The sequence below is a fragment of the Silurus aristotelis genome (assembly GCF_946808225.1).
Source record: "Silurus aristotelis genome assembly, chromosome: 4".
In the NCBI taxonomy this organism is placed as follows: domain Eukaryota; kingdom Metazoa; phylum Chordata; class Actinopteri; order Siluriformes; family Siluridae; genus Silurus; species Silurus aristotelis.
In genome coordinates this window covers 20,317,464-20,344,364 of record NC_139577.1, presented here as the reverse complement: position 1 = coordinate 20,344,364, position 26,901 = coordinate 20,317,464, and the positions used below count along the sequence as shown (strand labels likewise).

The window sequence follows — 26,901 nt, the reverse complement described above, 5'->3', positions numbered from 1 at the left end:
GTACATAAACATTGATTAGAGGAAACCTCCATTACAAACTGCATGCTTTATGAATCATGGATAATTTTTGTCTATTGGAAAATCGTGACAGTGTAAATAGGAAAAAAGGAAACCTGGAGTCGTGAACGTCTATTCACAATAATTGACAAATGATTGTCTGAACAGCATGAAGTGATTTCGAAATCACCAACTTTTAATTTGTTGGCTGGCGCGCGTTATGACGCAGTCCTTGGCCGTGAGTCAGTCATTTATTTTCACACCTTCTGCAGGTTACTCAGTAGATTTCTCCGTTTCCAGCAGGTAAGACTTCGTTTTGTTTAAGTGCAGTTTCTCAGCATATTGTATAGGATTGTTGTGGACTGTGTCGTATAAGAAGGATGTAGATTTTACCGTCCATTTTTCTCAGTGTGATGACGGATGGTGCGCTTTTGTCTGAGCGCTCAAAGCTGGTTTTTCTACGCAGTTATTGTGCACCAACATAATTGCTGAGTATAGTCTAATCGGTTTAATCCCCTTTTCTCAGGTATTAGCCAGTGAAAGCAAATAATAGCAGTTTGAAGAAATCACTGATCTATAATGGAAATGCCATAAAATTATATTTGAGTGAATAAATAATGTATTATGTATGCACGTTTGTACCAAAACATAAAAAATAAATAAATACAAAGCAAGGTGTTACAGCAAGTATTAAAAACATTGAGCAGCTGTAATATTAAGTCTACAGACAGGTGAAGTGAATAACATTGATTATTATCTTGTTCCAGTGGCGCATGTCAAAGGATCTGAGTGATTTTAACAAGGAAAGAGTAGAGAAACTTAGTCTGGTTTAATCATGAATTTGTCAGAGGTCTGAATTTGGCACCAGATCAGGAATACAACCAGCTTGTGAGGTTGTGTGGGGAACAATATGACAATATTGGCCTGTAAATACCAAATGACCAACACTTACACACACACACACACACACACACACAATAATATATATATATATATATATATATATATATATATATATATATATATATATATATATATATATATATAGCCACAGCGAGCATTTTATATATATATATATATATATATATATATATATATATATATATATATATATATATATATATATATATATATATATATATATATATATATATACTGCTCGCTGTGGCTGGGTAATATCAATACAATTATGCCTATTTTAATTTAAAACATCAATCAATTTATGTGTATTCTGTCAAATTATTTGTAATATTGTTTGTTGCTCACATGTGAATAAACACTACTGTTTTGCTGAAAGGTTGATACATATTGCTTCATAAAAATGACGTGAAGAATCATGATATGTAATTTTTTTCATATAAACCAATGCTAATCAAGCAACCCCAACTCTTTCATCAACTGGACAACAAAAATACACAAATTGGATGGTTAATATGTAAATAACATGTTTACACCTTGGCCAAGAGATTGATTTTAAATTGATTCATGAATTTAATCTTTGGACTTTTCTATTGACATGGGCATACTAAATGAAAATTAACTGCCTAGCTAAGCTAGTCATGCATCGCTCATGTTAGCTCTCAGATAGTAATGATGAGCTATTAGCCAACCCCCAAAGCTAATGTTCATGATATTGATTTAACACAGGGGTGTCCAACTAATTTTCACCGAGGGCCACATCAGCATAATGGTTTGCCCTCAATGGGGCAGATGTAAGTTTGAGGCAGTATAAATGTAGCTAAATGTAATTAAATGTAATGTAAAATAAATGCAACTACTTTAATGTTAAATAACTCTGGATTTGTATTAATTAAATTACAAATATTACTTATATATTTGCATAAATGTGAAAATAAATGTTTGCTTGTTGCTCTGTTATAACATAAATCCTTTTAATTTGTCAGCTTATGAAACCCACATTACTCCATCAATCAACGATCAAACTATCCAAGTGAATAAGGATAAATAACAAACTATGACATTCATTTTGTTCAAAACTTTTTTGTCATAGTTGAGAGGGGCAGAATAACGGTCCAACCAACAATTGTGAGCTGCTAAGAACATGTGTGACTTGTGTAGCATTTTGCATGAACAAATTGTCTGCATACACAAACGCAATTTGCCTTTTAATTCTTGCACCATTTGGTGTTTTTCTTGAAGGATCACTTTGTCATAATTAGCTCCATGTTTGGTGTTGAAATGCCAACGTAGATTGTACTCTTTGACAACCGCCACTGCCTCATAACACAGAAGACATACCTGTTTTTCTCCTTGAAGCACAAACATATATTCACCTTCCCATCTTTCTTGAAACAGCCTTGTATCTGCATCAATTTCCTGGACATTTTGGGATCATCGTTTGTATTTCTTAATTCGGAAAATGGCACTGATGTGGAAACACTGCAATCTAGTGGTGGGATGCCGTCACTTCACGGGTAACATGATCGGAATCGGAATTATAGTCAATGCAAACTTTTGACGTCTTCATTATAAGATAATCAGACCTTTTTAGCTCTAACCCAGCCATTAGGGATGCACAATCCAGTGCACTCTTAGTGCCGGTCCCAAGCACAGATAAATGGGGAGAGTTGCCTTAGGAAGGGCATCCAGCGTAAAACATGTGCCAAATCAAATATGCGGATCACAAATCGGAAATTCATACTGGATCGGTCGAGGCCCAGGTTACCAATGATCGCCACAGGTACTGTTAGCCAACAGAGTACCGGTGGAAATTGGGGTACTGTTGGTCGAAGGAAGAGAAGGAGAGGACAAAGACATCTCCAGAGACAGCAGGTAAAGGAGAAGTGTAGGAGAGTGGAGGTTCGGGTTGGTACTTTAAATGTTGGTACAATGACTGGTAAAGGGAGAGAGTTAGCTGATATGACGAGTGGAGAAAAGTAGATATGTTGTGTGTTCAGGAGATCAAGCGGAAGGGGAGTAAGGCCAGGAACATTGGTGGGTTTAAACTGTTTTATCATGGTGTGGATGAAAAGAGAAATGGTGAGGGGGTGATTCTGAAGGAAGAGTACAGTAAGAGTGTAGTGAAGGTGAAGAGAGTTTCTGATAGGGTGATGAACGTGAAGCTCGAAGTTGAAGGGGTGATGATAAATGTCATCAGTGCTTATGCTCTACAAGTGGGTATTGAGATGGAGAAGTATTACGAATTCTGGAGTGAGTTAGATGAAGTGGTAGATGGTGTACCTAGGAATGAAAAATTGGTGATTGGGGCAGACTTTAATGGGCATGTAGGTGAAGGGAACAGAGGTGATGAGGAGGTGTTTGTGAAAGTAGAAGTAATAAGGGAGTCAGCTAGAACATCAGCTAGAGCTTGGTGGGACATCTGGAAATAGAATGGAAGACTGAGAGCTTCAGCAGAGCTGTAAATGTTGAGGTTTTCGTTGGGAGTGATGAGGATGGACAGAATTAGAAATTAGTGTATTAGAGAGACAGCACATGTAGGACTTTTTGGAGATAAGGTGAGGGAGGCGATATTGAGATGGTTTGGACATGTCCAGAGGAGGGACATGGGGTATATCGGTAGGAGAATGCTGAGGATGGGGCCACCAGGAAGGAGGAAAAGAGGAAGACCAAAGAGGAGGTTTATGGATGTGGTAAGGTAAGACATACAGGTGGTTGGGGTAAAAGAGGCAGATGTACAGGACAAGGGGGTATGGAGACGGATGATCCGCTGTGGTGACCCCTAATAGGAGAAGCCAAAAGAAGAAAAAGACCTTTTCAGCTCTCTCGGGCCACTTAAAATGACGTGGCCGTCCACGTTTAGCCCGTGGGCCTTGAGTTTGACACACATGATTTAACATCTGTTCACACAAATGACAGATATGGTCTGCTTACAAACATAAACATAAACTTTCCTGATTTTTAAATCCCTTTCTTTTAAACTCAAAAATACCGACTCACTTACTTAAAATTCTCTTTGGGGAGAGAAAAAAGCTGTTGTTAAAACAGTCAAAGAGGAAAGTACAAACCAGGAATATTAGTAAAACCATTACAGAAATAAAATGTGAAAAAACACCCGGTTTATAAGGTATAATATAGAGAAGAAGAGATATAAAGTATTTTATTGATTGATAAGGCAACTGGGGGTATTCACACGTAAATTTAATTATAAGCATTTTTTCAAACTAAAGGATCGAAATGTAACAGAAGATCGTACAGTGAGCACTTTATGCTCACTACTAAGCTGCATGCAACTGGTTTCTAGAATATTGCTAAAATTCATTAGTACTAGAGTTATTTTTTTGTTGCTAGTGATTTAGAGAAAGTTAATGCGCTGCATTACAGATGCTGTCTTTTAAATCATTCATTCTCTTTTTGTGTGTTCACCGACATTCTATTTCATTATGTCGGCCGGATGCAAGTAGGCCATAACTGAGCCATTATTCATTAGCTATCTTGAGTGTCCTGCAAAAGTAGCTGTACCATACTGTGATTGAACAACACTGGTCACACATCTGACATAGAACTGCACAGTGTCTATCAAAAGACCACTTTAATTGCTTCAAAAAGAAATCTGTTATGGGTTTTGGTTACTGTGTTTTCTTTTATATAGCAATAAGCAGGAATCAATCTAGCTCTGTATTTGTGTTAAACTTAAATTTAAACTGCACTGTTCTAAATCCCTTATGTCCTTTATATACTCCAGACAAGAGTTCCCCCAGGGATAAACAGATAGAGTAATGATCCTCAGTGGACACATGGCTAATGATTTCAAATAACTGTTGACTGGATAGAGTGCAATCTTACTGCATACATATTATTTAAAAACTGGCCACTTCGTATAGATGCAGATTTCATTAACACAATAATCAAGTTGGTGTTTATTTTATGTTTTCTCTGTGCAAAAATGCTGAAATAACGTATGTAGTAGATTGTAATAGCTTTGCTTTAACTTTAAATATAAAAAAACAAAAATACTATATAATTTAAAGAAAAATGTTATATAACTTATAATATGATTTTGTAATTTGATTGTTACAGTGTGTGTATTTTTACCACCGACAGATTTTGAAGAACGCTGATTCCAATGTTGCCAGTTGTGGTAGTTCATGGAGGTGCGGGTCAAATTCCCAACGAACGAGCTAAGGCTTCCTGTGCTGGAGTGCGAGAAGCAGCAAGGAAGGGGTATGAAATTCTGATGTCTGGAGGCAGTGCCATGGATGCTGTGGTAGAAGCCGTTGCCATGATGGAAAATAACCCATCATATAATGCAGGTAGCAATATCACTTTAGAAGAATAAAACAAAGTATACAAACTAGTCTACTATACAAAGTATTCATTAAATTTCTGTAAAAATAATGAATTTGAGTAAATTTCTCAAGTCTATTTGTATCGATGTATTAACAAGTTAGTTTTGAAAAGACCAATAATGTTAAATAATACTAAGCAAATAAGAATTAATAATAAAAAAATCACATTTGCTCAAGAAATCAAGCATTTTACTTGGAGGGTATCCTTTTTTTAAAATTGCTTTTTGCTCATCTGCCTGTTGCCTGTGACTTTATCACGACATATGAGAACTAATGCATCTTTTTAGCCTGCTGTTCCTACTGTCACAAGGCAGTGTAACACACTCAGAAGAAACATGCTGTTTGCACACATACATGAGCTCACTGATGCACACCATTTGCTAATGTCATGAGTAATGACATCGCACACAGAGAACATTGAAAACAGATGACCTAACTAGCATTCAATCTCATGATCTCTTTGTGATAGGGCAAATGCTTTGCTCTGCTGATGAAGCTCAGTCGTGTTAAAATTGTATTTGTGTTTGTATTTATGTAATTTCAGGTCGAGGCTCAGTGTTGAATTGGAAGGGAGAAGTGGAGATGGATGCTCTGGTGATGGATGGGCGCACATTGGCTTGTGGTGCTGTGTCTGCAGTCAGGAGAGTGGCCAACCCCATTTATCTGGCTAGGCTAGTCATGGACAAGGTACATTTGTAAATGTTAATGTGTACAGTTATAAATACATGACATTTCTAAATATCTAACATTAATCCGTTATTAGACAGAACTTGAAAGGTCTGATTATAGTCCTGACCTAAACCCAATGGTGTGAAATCTTTGGGATAAACTGGAAGACCTCCTTATTCAACATCAGTGCCTGATTTCACTAATGCACTTGTGGCTGAATGAGCAAATCTTCACTGCCACATTCTAGAGGGAAGCCTTCCTGGAAGATTGGTGGTTATTAAAACAGCAAAAAGGAACTTAATACAAAGGGGAATGTCAGGAGTCCACAAATAGTTTTTGCCATATAGTGTATAACAAAAATTACTTGTCTTGTGGTTTATTTTTCCTAGTAAACGAGCTGTGGTTAAAGATAATGAGACTCATCCTCCAATGTGTAACTTTATTTAGACGAAAGGTTTTGAGTAAAAAAAAAAAAGTTCGACTGCGCATTGTCACCTGTTTGTTAAATATTTAAGGAAAATGCCTCATGCTGATGAGGTTTGTGTATTACAGAATGTCACTTGTAATGGTTTAGCTGTTACCTTTTTAGTTCTCTTTCACTTCTGCGTGACCTTGTCTGAATCACGTGTATAATCTGTCCAAAGGAATGGCCCAACGTTACGACCAGGAAGATATAAGACGGCTCTAGTTTCTGTTTATTCAGGAAGCGATCTGTGTGTGTCTGTTCTAAAGGAAATTTTTTATGAATGGATAGCAAGCAATCCTCTCGGCTTTGTGTGTCACTTGCTTGGGAGCGGAGCATGCTCAGTCAGCTCTCGAGGGAGCCAGGGACAGAGGGTTTTTTCGAAAGGGCAAACCACTCTGCACAATCAATATCATGGGGCAAGCCTAACGGGCCTTAGACATGTGGAGAGATCCTGGGTTCCTGTTACAGGGCCCTTGTCATCGCGTAATGTTAACAAGGGATGCCTCCCTCATGGGTTGGGAGGCGATCATGAGTGGCCGCTATCCAAGGTCTATGGAAAGGGCCTCATCTCTCAGTCCACATCAACTGCACGGAGATAATGGCTGTGCTTCTAATGTTGAACCATTTCCTCTCAGACCTAAGGGGCCATCATGGGCTGGTCTGTATGGAAAACACATCTGTGGTGTCCTACATCAACCACCAGGGGAGTCTGCACGCTCACCTTTTTTACAAGCTGGCTGACAGATCCTCCTCCCAAGGGAAACTGCTCTCCCTGAGAGAGCACTGGCCATAGTTTGCCAAGCTGGTTAACCTTCTCGAACACCCTTCCTGGGAGTTTCCTCCCAGTAGGGACCTTCTCTCAGGCATGGGGTGCTTTACTTCACCCCCGCCCCAAGCTGTGGAGGCTGTGGCCCCTAAGGGGCTCGTATGCCGCAAGGTGATGCCTGTTTACTACATGGTGCGTAAGTTACTATCTAAGTTTTCACTTACGTGTCCACTATTGCGGCTTATCATGCTCCGCTTGTCGAGCAGTCGCTAGGGAAAAAAAACATTATTGACACATTTTCTCCACGGTACCCTGAGGCTGAGGCCTCAGGTGTGACCCAGAGTGCCTGTATGGGACCTGGTTGTTGTTCTGGAGGCCTTGTCTAAGCCTTCTTTCGAGCCCCTGTCCAAAGTGCCCATGAAATTTTTGACAGTCAAGACTGTCAGACTGTCAGTCAAGACTTTTCTACTGGCCATCTCCTCTCTAAAAAGGGTTGGGGAGCTTCACGCCCTTTCCGTGAGCTTCTCCTGTCTGGAGTTTACCCCAGGCATGGCTAGTGACTTCCTCTACCCTGGACCGGGGTATGTTTTCAAGGTGCCCTTGGTCATTCCGTGACCAGTCGTGCTTCAGGCATTTTATCCTACTCTTTTTCAGGTCCCTGACTAGGAGAATCTTAACCAGGTGTGGCCACTGGACACATACGTCCACAGAACTGCGAGTGGAGAAAGTCAGACCAGCTGTTTGCTGCTACGATCTGTACAAAAAAAAGGGTTCCTGCCTACAAGCAGACCCTTTTTAAATGGGCTGTGGATACTATCCACTCCTCTCATGAGTCCTCTGGTCTCCCCACTCCTTACGGGGGGCAGCGCGCACTCCACCCGGAGTGTGGAGGCCTCGAAGGCCTCGTCCTCTGGGCCATCTCTCCAAGACATTTGCAAAGCCGCAGGCTGGTCCACCCCGCTGACCTTCATCAGGTCTTACAGCCTTCACCTTAGTGCCACTCCTGGACCCTCTGTCCTTCAACCCTGCTGTGCTTATTCACAATAGGTAGGGATTGGTCAGTCTGGCGTTATTTGACACTCGTTCCCAAAACTTTGTTGATGCAGCTTTTGTTCCTGAAAGGGAATGTCTCTAGGTTACGTATGTAACCCTGGTTCCCTGAGGGAACGAGATGCTGCGTCTCCATGCCACACTCCCTGCATCCCTGTGAGCGCTTCCTTTACTCTCGAAGCTAGCGCCGTCTTCACAATGTGTTCTTATAACTTCCTGGTCATGACGTTACACCACCGGTGACGCCCTGCTGTTCCTTTGGACAGATTACACATTTGTTTCAAAGCGTGGTCACACAGAAGCGTTCCCAAAGTTATTGAAACAGTGTCTTGTTCACTCAGGGAACCAAGGTTACATATATATATAACCTAGAGACGTTAATTTAGATCAGGGGTCGGCAACCCGTGGCTCCGGAGCCGCATGCAGCTCTTTCATCTCTCTTCTGCAGCTCCCTGTGGCTTTGGAAAATAAATAATGAGTATTTAATTAAAATGTATTTTATTTTAGTTCGTTAGTTTTTAAAATGTAATTCTAAATTTGAAGATTTTGGTGATCTTGTAAAATCTAAATAAAACGTGTTAAAGTTTTTTGTCACTCTTCATATGCGTCACAACCGCTAATGTGCGACACCCACCGGCACGTGACTTCTTAAACTTTTCGACCCCAGGTAGGCCAACAATGGAGAATTCTAAGAAAAGAAAAGTGTCTGAAGAAAACAGAACGTTTAATGCTACGTGGGCAGATTCATATGCTTTGAAATAGTCCTTTTATTATTCAGGTTGACAGCTGACTGCTTGCGCCAGTAAAAGGATGACGGCACACAGAAGAGGACGGCATTTTTGGTTTGCTGCCGGTGGATAATTTATGTTCGGCGTTCTTTTCATAAATACAAGAAGGATTTAAATAGACATTGAGTATTTTACTTGAAAGTAACCTTCAACCCAATGTCTTTTTTTAAGGAGTTCAAAATGTTTTTGTTGCATGCAGAAATGTAATTTAATTCTCTCTGCAGTTCATTGATTTCATAAATGCAACACATTATGGTTTGATTATACATAGCATAAAGGCAAAAAAAAAAAACGTTACATGTAGTGTTATTTCAATTTAAATGTCAAAAGGGTTTTGTGGCTCCCAGTGATTTCTTTTCTGTGGGAAACAGGTCCAAATGGCTCTTTGTGTGGTAAAGGTTGCCGACCCCTGATTTAGATCAAGCCTAGCAATTGATGATTGTCTAATTGAATGCTGAGAGGTAAGTAAAGTTATGGGTAAATAAGGTTAGGTTACATTTCATTTCATTTCATTGTCTCAGAACTCTTTCTTTGACAATAATATTAGTATCCAAACGGTAGTGCAAATCGAATAAATCAAATAAGTAACGTTATAGTGAAGTATTTAAGAATTTGATGGACAGGTCAAAAGGAAACTGTTTAATCCAACAGCACATTTCATACAAGACATGCATTCAGTAGATATGATTTAATGCAGATGTGCAAATACCAATCTAATGAAAATAACTATCATTTATGAAAGATGATTTCAGTAAAGTGCAAGGGTTTAGGTGGAGGCTGAAAATTGGCAACTTTGGAGCTGAGATCAGCAGTAGTATAGCTGAAGGAAAAAGCTGTTCATAAATCATTGAAGGTTTCCAGATTAAATTTTCCTGGTTGAAGATGTATAAACAGTCCATGGTGGGGATGTGTCTATCATAATACCCCTCACTCTCCATAAGCAATAATAAATGTGCGTTAAGTTTTCACTTAACGGCGGCGCGGCAGTAGCTGGCGGCGGCCTCTCCGGATCCAAAAATGGTGCTTTCACCATATTTAGCACGACCCTTCACAATACATGGACACCAGAGTCAGCTGTGTTCATGTGTACGACCACCAGACACTGCTACGGTACAGGCATCATGCAACCAACAATCTGCCTGATGATCTTATCAACAACCTTCGCGACCTCGGCTTGCTGCGACCTCGGCCCCAAAGACCAGGCCCCCAGACCTCGGTGTTACCTGATGCCGGTGGCCGGGAGAGGAGACATCGAAAGCGCTGTTCGAGGAAGCGGAAGCACGGCAAGCGGGCGGGTGTCCGTGCTAGGCTAAATGCTAACCCTAGCCGGCCGGCTATCCCGTCCATTTTTCTTTCCAACGTCTGCTCCCTGGATAATAAACTGGACTGCATCCGACTCCAGCAAACCACACGGCGAGAGTTTAGAGACTGTTGCGTCTTTGTTTTAATGGAGACGTGGCTCAGCGACAGAGTTCCGGAAGCCGCCATCCAGCTAAACGGGCTAACCGTGTTTCAAACCGACAGAAACGCAGCTCTGTGCGGTAAGACTCGCGGTGGTGGCGTGTGTGTTTATATCAACACGGAATGGTGTAAGAACTCTGTGCTCGTTTCATGCTACTGCTCATTGCTAGTGGAATTTGTGACTGTTAGATGCAGACCTTTTTATTTGCCACGGGAATTCACCACAGTTTACATCGTCGGAGTGTGCATTCCACCTTAGCTAATGCTAAGGAGGTACTGAGTGAACTCTATGGCGCTATTAGCGACCTGCAGAATGCTCACCCCGACAGATTGTTTATTATCGCCGGAGATTTCAACCATGCGAATCTCAAGACTGTGCTTCCTAAACTCCATCAGCATGTGGACTTTGCAACGAGAGGAGCTTGTTTACACAAACATCCCCGGCGCGTATAGTGTGGAGCCCCGCCCCAATCTCGGATACTCAGACCACTGCTCTGTTATGTTAATTCCAGCATACAGACCGCTCATTAGACGCTCTAAATCGGTTCTGAAACAGGTGAAAACCTGGCCAGAAGGAGCCACTTCTGCTCTTCAGGACTGTTTTGAGTGCACTGACTGGGACATGTTTAGAGAGGCTGCAACCTACGGCGATTCCATCAACTTGGAGGAGTACACATCATCAGTGACCAGCTACATCAGCAAGTGCATTGATGATGTGACCATCTCCAAGACCATTACTACACGCTCCAACCAGAAACCGTGGATGACTGCAAATGTGCGTGCGCTGCTGAAACAAAGAGACTCTGCCTTCAGATCAGGGGACAAGGCGGCCTTAAAAACAGCAAGGGCCAAACTGTCTCGTGCCATCAGAGAGGCGAAGCGCGCACGCGCAAAGAAAATCCACAACCACTTCCAGGACAGTGGAGACACCCGGCGCATGTGGCAGGGCATCCAGGCAATCACGAATTACAAGACCACATCACCTGCTTGTGACCGTGGACCCTCCCTCCCAGATGTGCTTAACGACTTCTACGCCCGGTTCGAGGTGCAGAACAACGTGGTGGCGAGGAAGACCATCCCTCCTCCCACTGACCAGGTGCTCTGTCTAACCACAGCTGAAGTGAGGAAAACTCTATGCAGAGTTAACCCACGGAAGTCTGCTGGACCAGACAACATTCCTGGCAGAGTGCTCAGGGAATGTGCAGAACAGCTAGCAGATGTCCTCACTGACATCTTCAACATCTCCCTGAGCAGCAACGTTGTTCCCACGTGCCTCAAGACAACGACCATTGTTCCCGTGCCGAAGAAGTCTTCTGTCTCCTGCCTTAATGACTATCGTCCCGTCGCGCTTACACCCATCGTGATGAAGTGCTTCGAGACGCTCGTCATGAGGCACATTAAGACACAGTTTCCACCCTCCCTGGACCCCATGCAGTTTGCGTATTGTCCAAACCGTTCCACGGACGATGCTATCTCCACAACCCTCCATCTGGCCCTCACCCACCTGGATAACAAGGACTCGTATGTACGAATGCTGTTCATTGACTTCAGCTCAGCATTCAACACAATCATTCCTCATCACCTGATCGAGAAGTTGAACCTTCTGGGCCTGAACACCTCCCTCTGTAACTGGATCCTGGACTTCCTGACTGAGAGACCTCAGTCAGTCAGGATCGGGAACAACATCTCCAGCACCACCACACTGAGCACTGGGGCCCCCTCAGGGCTGTGTGCTCAGCCCACTGCTGTTCACTCTGCTGACTCACGACTGTGAAAAGTGTCTGAAGCAAACTGTGCAATGCACAGCTCGAACCACATCATCAAGTTCGCTGATGACACAACCGTGGTGGGTCTAATCAGCAAGAACGACGAGTCAGCATATAGAGAAGAGGTGCAACGGCTAACTGCCTGGTGTGGAGCAAACAACCGGTCTCTGAACGTGGACAAAACGAAAGAGATGGTTGTGGACTTCAGGAGAGCACAGAGCGACCAATCTCCACTGATTATTGATGGATCCTCAGTGGAGATCGTCAAGAGCACCAAATTCCTTGGTGTTCATCTGGCAGACAACCTCACCTGGTCACTTAACACCAGCTCCATCACCAAGAAAGCCCAGCAGCGTCTCTACTTTCTGAGAAGGCTGAGGAAAACCCACCACCCTCCCCCCATCCTGTCCATGTTCTACAGAGGGACCATTGAGAGCATCCTGAGCAGCTGCATCACTGCCTGGTTTGGGAACTGCACCGTCATTGAGAGCATCCTGAGCAGCTGCATCACTGCCTGGTTTGGGAACTGCACCGTCTCGGACCGCAAGTCCCTACAGAGGATAGTGAGGACAGCTGAGAAGATCATCGGAATCTCTCTCCCCTCTATCATGGACATTTACACTACACGCTGCATCCGCAAAGCACACAGCATTGTGGACGATCACACACACCCCTCACACACACTTTTTACACTCCTACCATCAGGAAAATGGTTCCGAAGCATTCAGGCCGCCACAACAAGACTATGCAACAGTTTCTTTCCTCAAGCCATCAGGCTACTTAATACACAGAAATGAAACGGAACTCTCACACACACACACGCACTCAAATGTGTGTAACGAACTGTAACATTTTTCCTGGACTTAACACTTAACACTCACTCATCACTCATCTCAATCCATTCCACCACCATTCATTTATTTATTATTTATTATTCTCAACTGTACCTCACTCTCAACTGCTGTTTTTGCACATTTATCATTATCATTGTATTATACTGTTTACATGCTGTTTTTTGCACCTTCGACTGCTGCTGTATTTTTTGCACTACATTGTTCTGTTTATAGTCACTTCTGGGATATAGTTTATGGTTTTTAGTTTGTATAGTTTTTACAGTCTTCTTATAAAGTACTGTATAATCAAGTATACAGTAGGTTTACTGGTCGGCGCTATATATGGTTTTGTGTCTTGTCTTGTGTCGTCTGTCTGCACTGTTTGCACCAGGTTGCACTCGATGCACTTTATGTAACTTGTGTTGTAGCTCTATGTTGTTTTGTTTGTTGTTGTTTAGTGTAGCACCAGGGTTCTGGAGAAACGCTGTCTCGTTTTTACTGTGTACTGTGTACTACTGTGTATAGTAGAAATGACAATAAAAGCCTCTTGACTCTTGACTCGACTGCCTGTTCTAGTGTTGTGTAATATTCTTGATGCAATTTGTAAGGATGCTTTCAGTGATATTGCAATAGAAGTTCACAATAATCTGAGGGGCTAGGCATGTGGGGGTTTTTTTGTCTCCTCAGAAAGTACAGGTGATGTTTTGCCTTTTGGACCATGAAAGAATAGAGTAGATATGGACACTCAGAAGTACTTTATTTTACATTAGTCCCATTATTGAGGATAGGGGTGTGCTTGTGGCAGCTTAATGTCTTATTTATTAAGAATAAATAAACACTTGTTTTTATTTATATATTTCCTATGGACCATTATTACTGACGCACCACTCGCTAAACTCTGGAGTGCTCTGGGCAGGTAAACGCACAGAAGACGCTGCAGAATGAAAAAAGGGGAAACGGGGAGAAAACAGCGAGGGGCAAGGAGAAGATTCATATGGAAGCCAGTTTCTGACACATAAAAAAAAAAGTTTGCCTAATTCCGACTTTTGTTTTCGTAATTCTGAGGGGTTTTTCTGACAATTCTGTACATTTTTCTCACAATTCCGAAAAAAAATTTTTGCCAGTCAGGCAGCGTCACCCCCTCTGTAGTGCCAGAAAACTTTAGACATTGAAAATCAAATGGGATCAATAGAATCACATTATATCAAACTAAGCCTCCGATCCCTGAAGATAACTTTGTTTAACAATCAGCTCTGGAGGGGACGGAACAAGACAGATTAAGCAGAGGAGCCTCGTTCATACACCAACAGCTTCAAACTTTAGGCTGAAAACATGGTTACCGGTGGATGCACCACAAATTTTGGATGTTGGATGAAAAAAAAATGGCTAAATTGCTAGAAAAAAGGCAGAATTACGAGTAATAAACTCGGAATTTTGTATTCTTCATTAATAAAGAAAAAGTACTTAGCATCTGATTACTATATTAATCGTTGGAATAACTTGGGAAATTGGCTAAGTTATGCAAGGCTTACTGCAGTTAGTTCAGCTCTCCAGAATAGACTATTGTAATGCATTACTAGGTGGATGTCCTGCATCATTAATAAACAAGCTTCAGTAAGTTCAGAATGCGGCAGCCAGAGTTCTCACAAAGTCGAGGAAATATGATCATATACAGTGAGGAAAATAAGTATTTGTTGTCCCACTTAGAAATCATGGAGGGGTCTGAAATTGTCATCGTAGGTGCATGTCCACTGTGAGAGACATAATCTAAAAAAAAAAAATCCAGAAATCACAATGTATGATTTTTTAACTATTTATTTGTATGATACAGCTGCAAATAAGTATTTGAACACCTGAGAAAGTCAATGTTAATATTTGGTACAGTAGCCTTTGTTTGCAATTACAGAGGTCAAACGTTTCCTGTAGTTTTTCACCAGGTTTGCACACACTGCAGAAGGGATTTTGGCCCACTCCTTCACACAGATCTTCTCGAGATCAGTCAGGTTTCTGGCCTGTCGCTGAGAAACACGGAGTTCGAGCTCCCTCCAAAGATTCTCTATTGGGTTTAGGTCTGGAGACTGGCTAGGCCATGCCAGAACCTTGATATGCTTCTTACAGAGCCACTCCTTGGTTATCCTGGCTGTGTGCTTCGGGTCATTGTCATGTTGGAAGACCCAGCCTCGACCCATCTTCAATGCTCTAACTGAGGGAAGGAGGTTGTTCCCCAAAATCTCGCAATACATGGCCCCGGTCATCCTCTCCTTAATACAGTGCAGTCTCCCTGTCCCATGTGCAGAAAAACACCCCCAAAGCATGATGCTACCACCCCCATGCTTCACAGTAGGGATGGTGTTCTTGGTATCGTACTCATCATTCTTCTTCCTCCAAACACGTTTAGAGGAATTATGACCCAAAAGTTCTATTTTGGTCTCATCTGACCACATGACCTTCTCCCATGACTCCTCTGGATCATCCAAATGGTCATTGGCAAACTTAAGACGTGCCTGGACATGTGCTGGTTTAAGCAGGGAACCTTCCGTGCCATGCATGATTTCAAACCATGACGTCTTAGTGTATTACCAACAGTAACCTTGGAAACTGTGGTCCCAGCTCTTTTCAGGTCATTGACCAGCTCCTCCCGTGTAGTTCTGGGCTGATTTCTCACCTTCCTTAGGATCATTGAGACCCCACGAGGTGAGATCTTGCATGGAGTCCCAGTCCGAGGGAGATTTACAGTCATGTTTAGCTTCTTCCATTTTCTAATGATTGCTCCAACAGTGGACCTTTTTTCACCAAGCTGCTTGGCAATTTCCCCTTTCCAGCCTTGTGGAGGTGTACAATTTTGTCTCTAGTGTCTTTGGACAGCTCTTTGGTCTTGGCCATGTTAGTAGTTGGATTCTTACTGATTGTATGGGGTGGACAGGTGTCTTTATGCAGCTAACGACCTCAAACAGGTGCATCTTATTTAGGATAATAAATGTAGTGGAGGTGGACATTTTAAAGGCAGACTAACAGGTCTTTGAGGGTCAGAATTCTAGCTAATAGACAGGTGTTCAAATACTTATTTGCAGCTGTATCATACATATAAATAGTTTAAAAATCATATATTGTGATTTCTGGATTTTTTTTTTTAGATTATGTCTCTCACAGTGGACATGCACCTACGATGACAATTTCAGACCCCTCCATGATTTCTAAGTGGGAGAACTTGCAAAATAGCAGGGTGTTCAAATACTTATTTTCCTCACTGTAAGCCCAATCTTATTGTCCCTACACTGGCTACCTGTTAAGTTTTAAATCGACTACAAACTACTGCTTTTTACTTATAAAACACTTAATGGTTTAGCTCCCATGTATCTTTCCAGTCTTTTAACACACTACAATCCGTCCCGCTCATTGAGATCTCAAAACTCTGTACTTCTAGTAGTTCCTAGAATAGTAAAGTCCTCTAAAGGTGGCAGAGCATTCTCACATTTAGCTCCTGAACTTTGGAATAGTCTTCCTGATAATGTTCGGGGCTCAGACACACTCTCCCAGTTTAAGTGCAGATTAAAAATGTATCTTTTTATCAAAGCCTACACATAACATACCTCACATATCATAAACTTGTGCTCAAGTACATCTGATCAAATGCACATTATCAACTTGTGCTTGTTAATATCATGAACAGCAGCTATGCCAATTTCTCTCCACTGCTCCTCTTTCTCTCCCCATCCCGAGGCATCCTGAGGTTGCTCGAGCTCCAGTCACATCCCACCTCATGAAGATTATGGACCTTTAATGAAATAGATGCCGAACTCGCAAACTTCCCATACCACCCAGAGACGTACCAGTGCCAATTGGATCCCACTTCATGTGTGGAGTTTTGACATTGGACCTCCTGGAGTGTTTAAAGGCTCTGGCATGGAGAAGCTGGTGTTGGATCTGTGATGATCGCAACTGTTGAGCTATTTTATGAGTTGCTCAGTAGCTCCTAGTTTTATAACAACAATAACTGTATAAGACTGTAGAAAGAACATTACTTATAATCACACATTCCAGTGCTCATGTTAGTTCTCACTCTCCAGTGTTCTGTATTGTTTAAAGACTATAATCACACTCTTGATGTCACCCAAATGAGGATGGGTTCCCATTTTGAGTCTGGTTTCTCTCAAGGTTTCTTCCTCATAACATCTAAGGGAGTTTTTCCTTGCCACAGGCTGCTCATCAGGGATAAATGCACACCATTCACATTGACTGTTGATTTCTGTAAAGCTGCTTTGAGACAATGTCTGCTGTGAAGTGCTATAGAAATAAACTTGACATGACTTGACTGACTGATGTTCAAAGGCTTTGTAGATTTTTCAGTTAAGTGTTGCTAAATAATGTTGTCTTTAAGAACTTTAAGAAGCTCCTTTATCTTTACCCTGATTGCTACATGTTTCATTGAATCTTCATAACCAACAGCAACATCTTTTATAGTAACACCATATGTCATTTTTCTCAAGATCAATTTCATAGCATTTATATCTTGGACTTATTTATTTTTATCCAGCTATTACATACATAATACATAACAAAAGTATTACCAGTACATACATTTAAATATAGTGTCCAAATACAGTGTGTGTGTGTGTGTGTGTGTGTGTGTGTTTTATGTGTAATATGAATTTTTTTTAAAGATATTATACTTAACAGTTCTATTAGCAACCGTTGTAGTATTTCTTCTCAAGGCACAATACAGTGGAACCCGGTTATGTCGATGTCCTAGGGGGACGCCAAAAAGCGTCGAGATAACCGATGATCGAGATAAACGAAAACCAATATGGCGGCAATATATTAACGTGCTTGAAATTTCTTTATGTTCATGATGTGCGTTAATAAATGAGAATGTACATGCACGTGTTTTTTGAGGTTTTTTTTACACAACAGCGTTGCCGCGATTTGTTTGATGAAGGCATGCTATAAAAATGTACATACATGTTTGTTAACTGTCAGGAAACCACCTGCCACGCCCCCTTCAGCGGCTGTCAAACCTCCGCTTTCTCTGAAGTTCCCGGCTTCAATCGCGCACATTAACACTCATCACCAGCTTCTATTTAAACTCCTCACTTCCACACTCTAACCGTCCGTTATTGTTGGTATATGTTGGTTCACGGCGGTCGGTGTTATCGCTCATGCGTATCCCGGTACATGCCTTCCCACTCGGACTCCGCACTCTCTCAACGGCTGCGCTTTATTTCCCAAAGCGCATCGCGGATTCCCCAGATCCTGCTGTTGTTAATTCTATGATTTTGCTTCTCATCCCACGTTCTCCCGTGTGCTGTTCAGTGCCGCACTTCTACCAAGTGCACCTGTGGATTATATATACAAACTGTCTCTTTTCACATTGGGACTTAGTGGACCGCGCTCCCAGAGCGCACCACCGGAATACTTACTTTCTAGGCGAGTGTTTGTGTTTGGCTCTGCCCTGTGTTGCAATAAACTGTTTTGCTTTCACTTCGGCTTTCGCCTCCCGTTCATCGCATAACATTTAACAACAAAAGGCATATGTGCACCAACTAACAGCAGAGATTTATCAGTATACAATACAAACCACCGTTGATTCTCAATACAAACCTTTATTATATTCTGCAACATTGCAAACACAAAGATCGTTTACAAAATCACTAAAAACGTGCGGGGTGTAGTAAAAAAAGCTAACCAGTGGCAAAATTAAATTCTCGAGTTATGCCACTCTGACACAGCTCTGAAAAGTATCCTACACCTGTAGCATCTGTAAGGCTTGATTTTTCCGCCACTTCCGCAAGTTCTTCTGTGGCTGCATATATATATAGTACAGACCAAAAGTTTGGACACACCTTCTTATTCAAAGAGTTTCTTTATTTTCATGACTATGAAAATTGTAAATTCACACTGAAGGCATCAAAACTATGAATTAACACATGTGGAATTATATATGGAATTATATACATAACAAAAAAGTGTGAAACAACTAAAATATGTCATATTGTAGGTTCTTCAAAGTAGCCACCTTTTGCTTTGATTACTGCTTTGCACACTCTTGGCATTCTCTTAATGAGCTTCAAGAGGTAGTCACCTGAAACGGTCTTCCAACAGTCTTGAAGGAGTTCCCCGAGAGATGCTTGGCACTTGTTGGTCCTTTTGCCTTCACTCTGCGGTCCAGCTCACCCCTAAACCATCTCGATTGGGTTCAGGTATGGTGACTGTGGAGGCCAGGTCATCTGCCGCAGCACCCCATCACTCTCCTTCTTGGTCAAATAGCCCTTGATGCCTTCAGTGTGACTCTACAATTTTCATAGTCATGAAAATAAAGAAAACTCTTTGAATGAGAAGGTGTGTCCAAACTTTTGGTCTGTACTGTATATATATATATATATATATATATATATATATATATATATATATATATATATATATATATATATATATATATATATAGAGAGAGAGAGAGAGAGAGAGAGAGAGAGAGAGAGAGAGAGAGACATGCTTCAGAAGTACTGTAAATTATGGAACAAAAACAAAGCTATTTTAATCATTGTATATGGCATTGTTATTGTTAAATTTAGAGCAAGTTCTTTTGGTCTTTAAATTGTGCATTTAATTATTTAAATAACATTTAAGCTCTTTGTAACACTTTTTTTCTTTTCTTTACATTTCCTTTATGTAGACTAGTCATGTTTGTCTGACAGGTGAAGGGGCTTTCAAGTTTGCCAGGGCAATGGGGATTCCTGAAGTACCTGAGGAGTCTCTGATCACAGAATATGCCAGGAAGCGCTGGAAGGACAACCTGAATCCAGAGGCTGACCATGTGCAAAATCAGATGTAAGAGTTACACATTAATGAAAAGTGAACCGCTGTTATGGTTATAAACATTGAAAAGTTGTTCACTATATAGACAAAAGTTTGTGGACACCTGACTATAAGACTATCCACTCTGAGAAGATGGTCCACTAGATTTTGAAGTGTGCCTCTTTGAACCAGAAAAGCATTAGTAAAGTCAGGTTCTGACATAGCGTGCGGAGGCCTGGGGTGCAGTCACCAATTCACCAATTGATTCCAAAAGTGTTAAATAGGGTTGAGCTCTATAGCTGGACACTCAAGATCCTCCACTCCAACCCATGTAAACCATATCTATATGATTAATATATATAAGATTGCATTATGCACAGGAGCACAACCTCCTTGTTCAAATGAATGAAAATTATAATGCTTCCATATCCAGAGACATCCTATACAATTTTGTGCTTCCAACTTTGAAGTAACATGAGGGAAAAATCACATAGAGCTGCAACACGCTGTCCCTCTAATAAACTTGTTTTTAATCCTGTCTATCCTCCTCACTCCCAATGAAAACCTCAACATCTTCAGCTCTGCTACCTCCAGCTCTGACTCCTGTCTTTTAGTCAATGCCACTGTCTTTAAACCATCAAACATAGCAGGTCTCACCACAGTCCTATAAACTTTCCCTTTTCACTCTCGCACCCACTCCACCCTGCCTGCACTCTTTTCTTCACTTCTCTAACTCACTTTCCATTACTTTGCACTGTTAATCCCAGTTACCTGAACTCCTCCACCTTGGTGGTCTGCCAAATACAATAAACATAAATATAAGACATTAAGATTCTAATCACCTTGTTACTTATAGATTAGTATATATGTGCATTGTATAAGTCAAAAGAGGCAAACACACAGTAAATAAAAACTCTGTAAAAGGTCTGTAAAACTTACAAACTTGTCTCCTATAATGCTTTTACAAGCCTGTCCATATGTTAATTGTGTCTTGCAGGGGTAAGATGGGCACAGTTGGGGCAGTAGCTGTGGACATGCAAGGAAATGTCACTGCTGCTACCTCTACAGGTGGCATGCTAAACAAGATGGAGGGTCGTGTGGGAGACACTCCATGTGTTGGTGAGTTAATGATATCTAATGGTAAAGTGCAATGCAATATTGTAACCATTATCATGACTGAACCTAGGAAATGTTATGTCCTTAACAAGCTATGTTAATTTTGCTAACTTGAGATTGTGATAAGGCTGTCAATATGAAAATCTCTCAACTGCACATTACATTGGTGCAAATTTTACATAGTTTGATTTTTGAAAACATTTCTTTGCTCTTGCTTTCAGAAACTCATTAAGGTTGTACTAGGAAATGCACATCACTAAAATGGATTCAATAGGTTTATATTTGCATGCTGTCAGTATAAGCAAGGTTATTTTATTTACTAATAAAATAATAAAAATATGAACCAGGTAACTAGTGAATTATTAATTTCATATAGTATTATGTATAAGCTTTTTATATGCTTCAAGTAATAATGTGGTCTAAATTTTGGTTAGATTTTTATGTTTGGATATTTTGGGGTAGTTTGATCAGTTTGATCCGAGGTATACTATTCTCAATCCCAGTTGTGCTTTTCTTGTTTAGGCTCAGTGCGCATTACATGTCCAGCAAGAAGGAAAAGATTATGCAGTTTATTTAGGACATGCAAAAGTTTCATTATCTATGCCACTTAAGAACTTGCCGAGCTAATCCATAACTTTGTATACCTTGTACACAAAGTCCCTCAAATCAACATACAATATGTTGTAAACTAAAAAGTCAACCACAGATAGCGTTCTGACTTTTGCACTCAAGATTAAAAGTAAGGTGGGTTTTAGTTTATTCGCAAACTCTAGGTTACGTATGTAACCCTAGTTCTCTGAGGGAACAAGTCGCTGCATCGAAACGCTTTGGGAACGCCCTGCATTGTCCAAGCTCTGAATCATGTGTAAAACCAGGAAGCTACAAAATGGCTGAGCGACATTAGCTTCTGAAAAAAGAGAAGGTCAGCGCTGCAGGGATTCAGGGAGTATGGCCTGTTGACGCAGCCTCTCGTTCCTTCAGGGAACTAGGGTTACATATGTAACCTAGAGACGTTCTCTTTCAGGAACACGAGCTGCGTCGAAATGCTTGAACGAGTGTCCAATCTGACCAGTCCCTGCTTAGTGTGTCTGGGGCCCACCAGTGTGCAGGACAGAAGAGCCAGGAGTGGTTTTGTCCTCAAGTTCGTAAAACCGACGAAGGTCAAAAGGGTGGACCAGCCCGCAGCGTTACATATGTCCCGTAGGGGAACCCCCGCTGGCCAGGCCGTAGAGGCCGCCATACTCCAGGTGGAATGAGCCTTGACTCTGAAAGAAGTGGGAAGACCAGAGGACTCATAACCAGACGTAATAATATCCACTATTCATCTGCTGAGAGTCTGCTTATTGGCAGGAAAACCTTACCCTTGAGGGCACAGCAGACAAACAGTTGCTCCGACTTCCTCCACGGACTAGTCCTGTGGAGGTACGTATCCAGTGCTCACACTGGACACAGTCGATTTTGCTTTTCCTGGTCTGGATCTAGGAAAGGAGGAGGGCAGAATGCCTGCAAAATGACATGTCGTGAGGGAGCCGTAGGCACCTTAGGCACATACCCAGTTTTAGGGTAGAGAAAAGCACTGGCCATGCCAGGGGTAAACTCTAGGAGAGACGGGGCCACAGACAGAGCCTGTAGGTCCCCGATCCTTTTAAGGGAGGATATCGCCAAAAGAAAGGGAGTCTTTATCGTCAGGTACCTAAGGGCCACCTCGGCCAAAGGTTTGAAGGGGGGCTCAGATAGAGCCGCCAACACGATGGCCAAATCCCACAAAGGCACTTTGGATCGTATCCCAGGCCTCAGCCTTCGGGTGCCGCGTAGGAAACGTGTCACGAGAGGGTGTTTTCCCAGCAACTGCCCCACAGTGCCGTGATAGCCGGCACATAAACATTTAGGGTGGACGCCAACCCTTTGGCAAACTGTTCCTGCAAGAACCCCAGAACTGACCCGAGAGGAGATCCATCCTGGGAGGAATTTCCCAAGGAGGTCCCTGGAGGAGGGACAGCAGTTCCGTAAACCACAGTCTGCCCGGCCAACGAGGTACCACCAGAAGTAGACGTACCAGCGTGATGGGAGGGAAGGCATACAGACGTAGCCTCGGCAATGTTTGCACCATGGCGTCCAGCCCCAGCCTGTAACCTGCGAGATCGGAGACGGTTGATGTATGAGACCACGATGTGTTGTTCACACGGACTAGCATGTGGTGATCTCTTGGGTCTCGGAGGAAGTGTTTTAGGGTTATAAGCACAGCCATCATCTCCAGGCAGTTTATGTACCATAAACGATGTAGCTTGTTCCATCCTTGGGCGAAGTGGCCACTCATGGCCACGCCCCATCCCATGAGGGATGCGTCCGTCGTTTGCATTACACGATGACAAGGCGCTCCCAGGACGGGGCCCTGAGACAGGAACGTGCGTTCTCTCCATATATCTAAGGTTCAAAAGAGCTTGCCTCGAAACCTTGATAGTACGGAGTGGGCTGCCCTCTCGGGAGAACCCTCTGTCTCTGAGCCACCACTGGAGGGATCTAATATGAAGGAGGCCTGAAAAGGAACTATATGTATGTGTGTCTGTGTGTATTTGATCAAATTGCGAAAATAAATTAATACAAATAAATGACAAATTTATTACGCCTACTGTATATTTTGTATCGGAAAGTGTATTGTGTGCTACTAACAACAAAGTAAAATAGCTAAATTGATTATTTGCTGCAGTTAGATTAAAATTGTTTGTGCAGTTTGAATAGATGTCGTCCTAAATACATGACAGCAACGCATACAGTAGGTTTAATTTAGCCACACATATAAAAAAAAAAATCCAGGGTGTGTTTGTGTGTGTTTCCGCCAGGGTGTGGAGGCTATGCAGATAATCAGTTTGGGGCTGTATCACCCACTGGTCATGGAGAAGCCATCATGAAAGTCACTCTCTCCAGGCTTATTCTCTTCTACATGGAGCAAGGTATTGTAGCACTGCACCACCAGTACTGAGTTCTACTTGAACATGAAGATGGCAGTTATGTTTTAATGATAAAGCACACGTAGGACCACACTTAACATTTCCATAGCCAAGTGAAGCTAGTGAAGAGGTATGCACAAAACAAAAGGTTGTGTTGTTGTGGATGTATTCAGGTTTTTGTTGATTTTTTGCAACTGCTCTGTTTAATTCAGATTATATTCTATATCTAATGATCTAAATTATGCTTTACAAAAAACTGCATCTACAAATTGTGGAACAATTTCAGAATGATGTTTAACATAACATTGCAAAGAATTAGAATATCCTATCATCTACAGTACATAATATTAAAGATAATTGTCAACAAGTCAGTAACATGATTAAGTATAAAAAGAGAATCTTAAAGAGGCAGAGTCTCTCAGAAGTGGATGATGGACAGAGGTTCACCAATCTACAAAACTAATTTGATTAATTAATTAATCTACAAATTGTGAAACAATTTCAGAACAATGTTCCTTAACATACCATTGCAAAGAATTAGAATATTCCATCATCTACAGTACATAATATCATTAAAAGATTCCAAGAATCTAGTGAAATCTCTGTGCAAGGGATAAGGGTGATAATCAATTTTGAATTCCTGCGGTTTTTGAGCCCCTTAAGGCGGAAAGGCGTTTTAAACAGGCATAAGTCTTTAATGGAAATCACTGCATGGTCTTAAACACTTTCAGAATAATTGTGTGTGATCACAGTTTGCTGAACACAGACACTACAAGTGCAGGTTAAAAATCTTTATCATGCAAAAAAGAATCCACATGTGAACATGATCCAGAAATACCACAGTCTTCTCTGGAAATCTTCTGTGGTCAGATAAATGAAATTTTAAATTCTTTTTGGAAACCATGGACACCACTTCCTCCAGAGTGAAAAGGAGAAGGACTGTCTGGCTTGTTATCAGCACTCAGTTTAAAAGCCTGCATTTCTAATTGTATGGGGGTACATTAGTGCCTATGGGCAGCTTTCACATCTAGAAAGGCAGTATCAGTGCTAAAAGGCATATACAGGTTTTTATCAAGACAATGCTAAACTTTATACACCACATACAACAACACAGCTTTGTAGTAGAAGAGTCTGAGTGTTGAACTGACCTGCCTGCAGTTCGGACCTTTTTAACATTCAAAAACATTCGGCACATCAAGAAACAAAGAATACGATAAAGAAGACCCAGAACTGTTGAGCAGTTAGATTCCTGTATCGGACACAAATGGGATATCATTACTCGTCAAAACTCAAACAACTAATCTCCCAATTCCAAGACATATTGTATATATTTGTTGTTTAAAGATTATGGGATGCTACACAGTGGTAAACATGGCCCTGTCCCAACTTTTTTGAGACGTGTTGCAGCCATCAAATTCAAAATTAATGTATTTTTTCACTACAATTTTACATTTTCTCAGTTTAAACATTTGAATAGTTTTTATGTTCTATTTCGAATAAAATGTTGTTTTATAAGATTTGCACATTGTTAAATTTTTACACAGCATTGTAACTTTTTTGGAATTAGGGTTGTGTTTAAAAAGCTCCACTGTTGGTGTAAATTTTCTGTAAGGAAACAATTATTTAGCTTTTTTTTTTTTCAAAGAGTGTCAAACAGGGCTACATTGTGGAATAGAGTAGTTAAATATTTCACATAAAGGCAAAAATAAGTAATGTATATGTAGCTAATAAAATATAGCTTTATAACAAAAAAATTGTATAATGTAATGAAAAAAAATTTTTTTTTCTCAGGAAAAAGCCCTGAGGAAGCAAGTGACATGGCTCTAACCTTCATGTTGGAACGAGTCAGTGGACTGGGTGGAGTGGTGGTTGTCGACCCTAAAGGGACCTGGGCAGCTCGTTTCAGCAGCAAACAGATGGCATGGGCTGCGGCACAGCAGGAAACACTCCACCATGGCTTGTATCATGGAGAGAATTTTACCGAGCCTGTATAGTAGCCACCAGGCTGACTGCTAGACTTCATGACACATGCATATTCTCTTAACCTGTGATTTTCACGAGATAAACGTTCCACCTGCCGGCCATAATCATCTACTGTATACAAGATAAAAAGCATTATTCAAATGCAGTGTTAAAGGTAGTTTGATACAGGCAATGTGATATTGTTTTGTTAAATTAATCAATAAATTATAATAAATAAGTTAATTAATTTAACAGATTTTAGATGATTTGTTATGTTTGACTATATTACTGTTAGAATGGACTCATCTACCAGAGGGAGATTAGAGCCATATCTGGAGAAAATGTTTAAATGCTCACTCCCTAGTTTTCCTTTCTATTCTATTAAAAAAGTTTTTTAATCTATGCTGCTTAATAGATATACAGTATATCATTTATTTGTCTGCTTATAAAATACAGTCTTCTGTTATGCAAAACTGACTGTTTCTTTTTCTATTCCGATTTATTTTTATACAAATCTGCACCACCAAAACTTTTATTTAGCTTCATTTTTAGCTTTTGAGTCCAAACTATAATTTATAAAACATATTCCTCCCGGATATCTTTGTTAGAAATAGTTACAGCAGGTTTGAATTTAACTACCTATTAAAACAGGTTATTAAGTAGAAATCAAACAGACTAAAAAGTTGAGATACACACCAGCGATATTTTTGTCTTTATTAGCATAGTTAGTGCCTTTGTACCAATTGGCAAAGCAGAGGGCCTGAGCTGCGAAGAATGCGCTGCAAGTTAGCTCGATAAAGGATGGAAATGTGTTGACAAGTGAGGAGGGTGTGTTGAGAAGATGAAGGAAGTATTTTGAGCAGCTGATGAATGAAGTATATGAGAGAGAAAGAAGGTTGGATGATGTGGAAAGTGCTTAGGAAGTGCATAGGATTGGAAATGAGATCAGTGATTAAGAGGATGAAGAGTGGAAAGTCGGTTGGAGATGTGCAGACTTGCAGTAACTTCAGGTGGATAAAG

At 41.1% G+C, this 26,901-nt stretch overlaps 2 protein-coding genes across 2 annotated transcripts in view; both read left to right on the top strand.

Moving 5' to 3' along the window:
- Positions 1–198: 198 nt before the first annotated feature.
- Positions 199–26,354, top strand: asrgl1 (asparaginase and isoaspartyl peptidase 1). The gene is made up of 7 exons (XM_083539457.1): positions 199–300; positions 5,020–5,228; positions 5,809–5,951; positions 19,734–19,888; positions 20,853–20,974; positions 23,812–23,922; positions 25,711–26,354. The coding sequence occupies exons 2-7, from the start codon at positions 5,042–5,044 to the stop codon at positions 25,911–25,913; spliced, it is 921 nt and encodes a 306-aa protein (XP_083395583.1). The 5' UTR covers positions 199–300; positions 5,020–5,041; the 3' UTR covers positions 25,914–26,354.
- The window catches only part of LOC310724942 (isoaspartyl peptidase/L-asparaginase-like), a 38,654-nt gene continuing 21,763 nt past the window's right edge, over positions 10,011–26,901 (top strand). The window contains exon 1 of the mRNA XM_083539449.1: positions 10,011–10,544. Within this exon, the coding sequence (XP_083395575.1) occupies positions 10,061–10,544 (484 nt within the window). The 5' untranslated portion in view covers positions 10,011–10,060. The remainder of the gene's footprint in view (positions 10,545–26,901) is intronic.

Excerpts from the sequence above, each read along its gene's own strand:
- asrgl1 (XM_083539457.1), top strand. The coding sequence starts at position 5,042 with ATGTTGCCAGTTGTGGTAGTTCATGGAGGTGCGGGTCAAATTCCCAAC. Across the intron at positions 5,229-5,808 it reads TAACCCATCATATAATGCAG|GTCGAGGCTCAGTGTTGAAT; the intron begins GTAGCAATATCA and ends ATGTAATTTCAG. Across the intron at positions 19,889-20,852 it reads GACCATGTGCAAAATCAGAT|GGGTAAGATGGGCACAGTTG; the intron begins GTAAGAGTTACA and ends TGTGTCTTGCAG.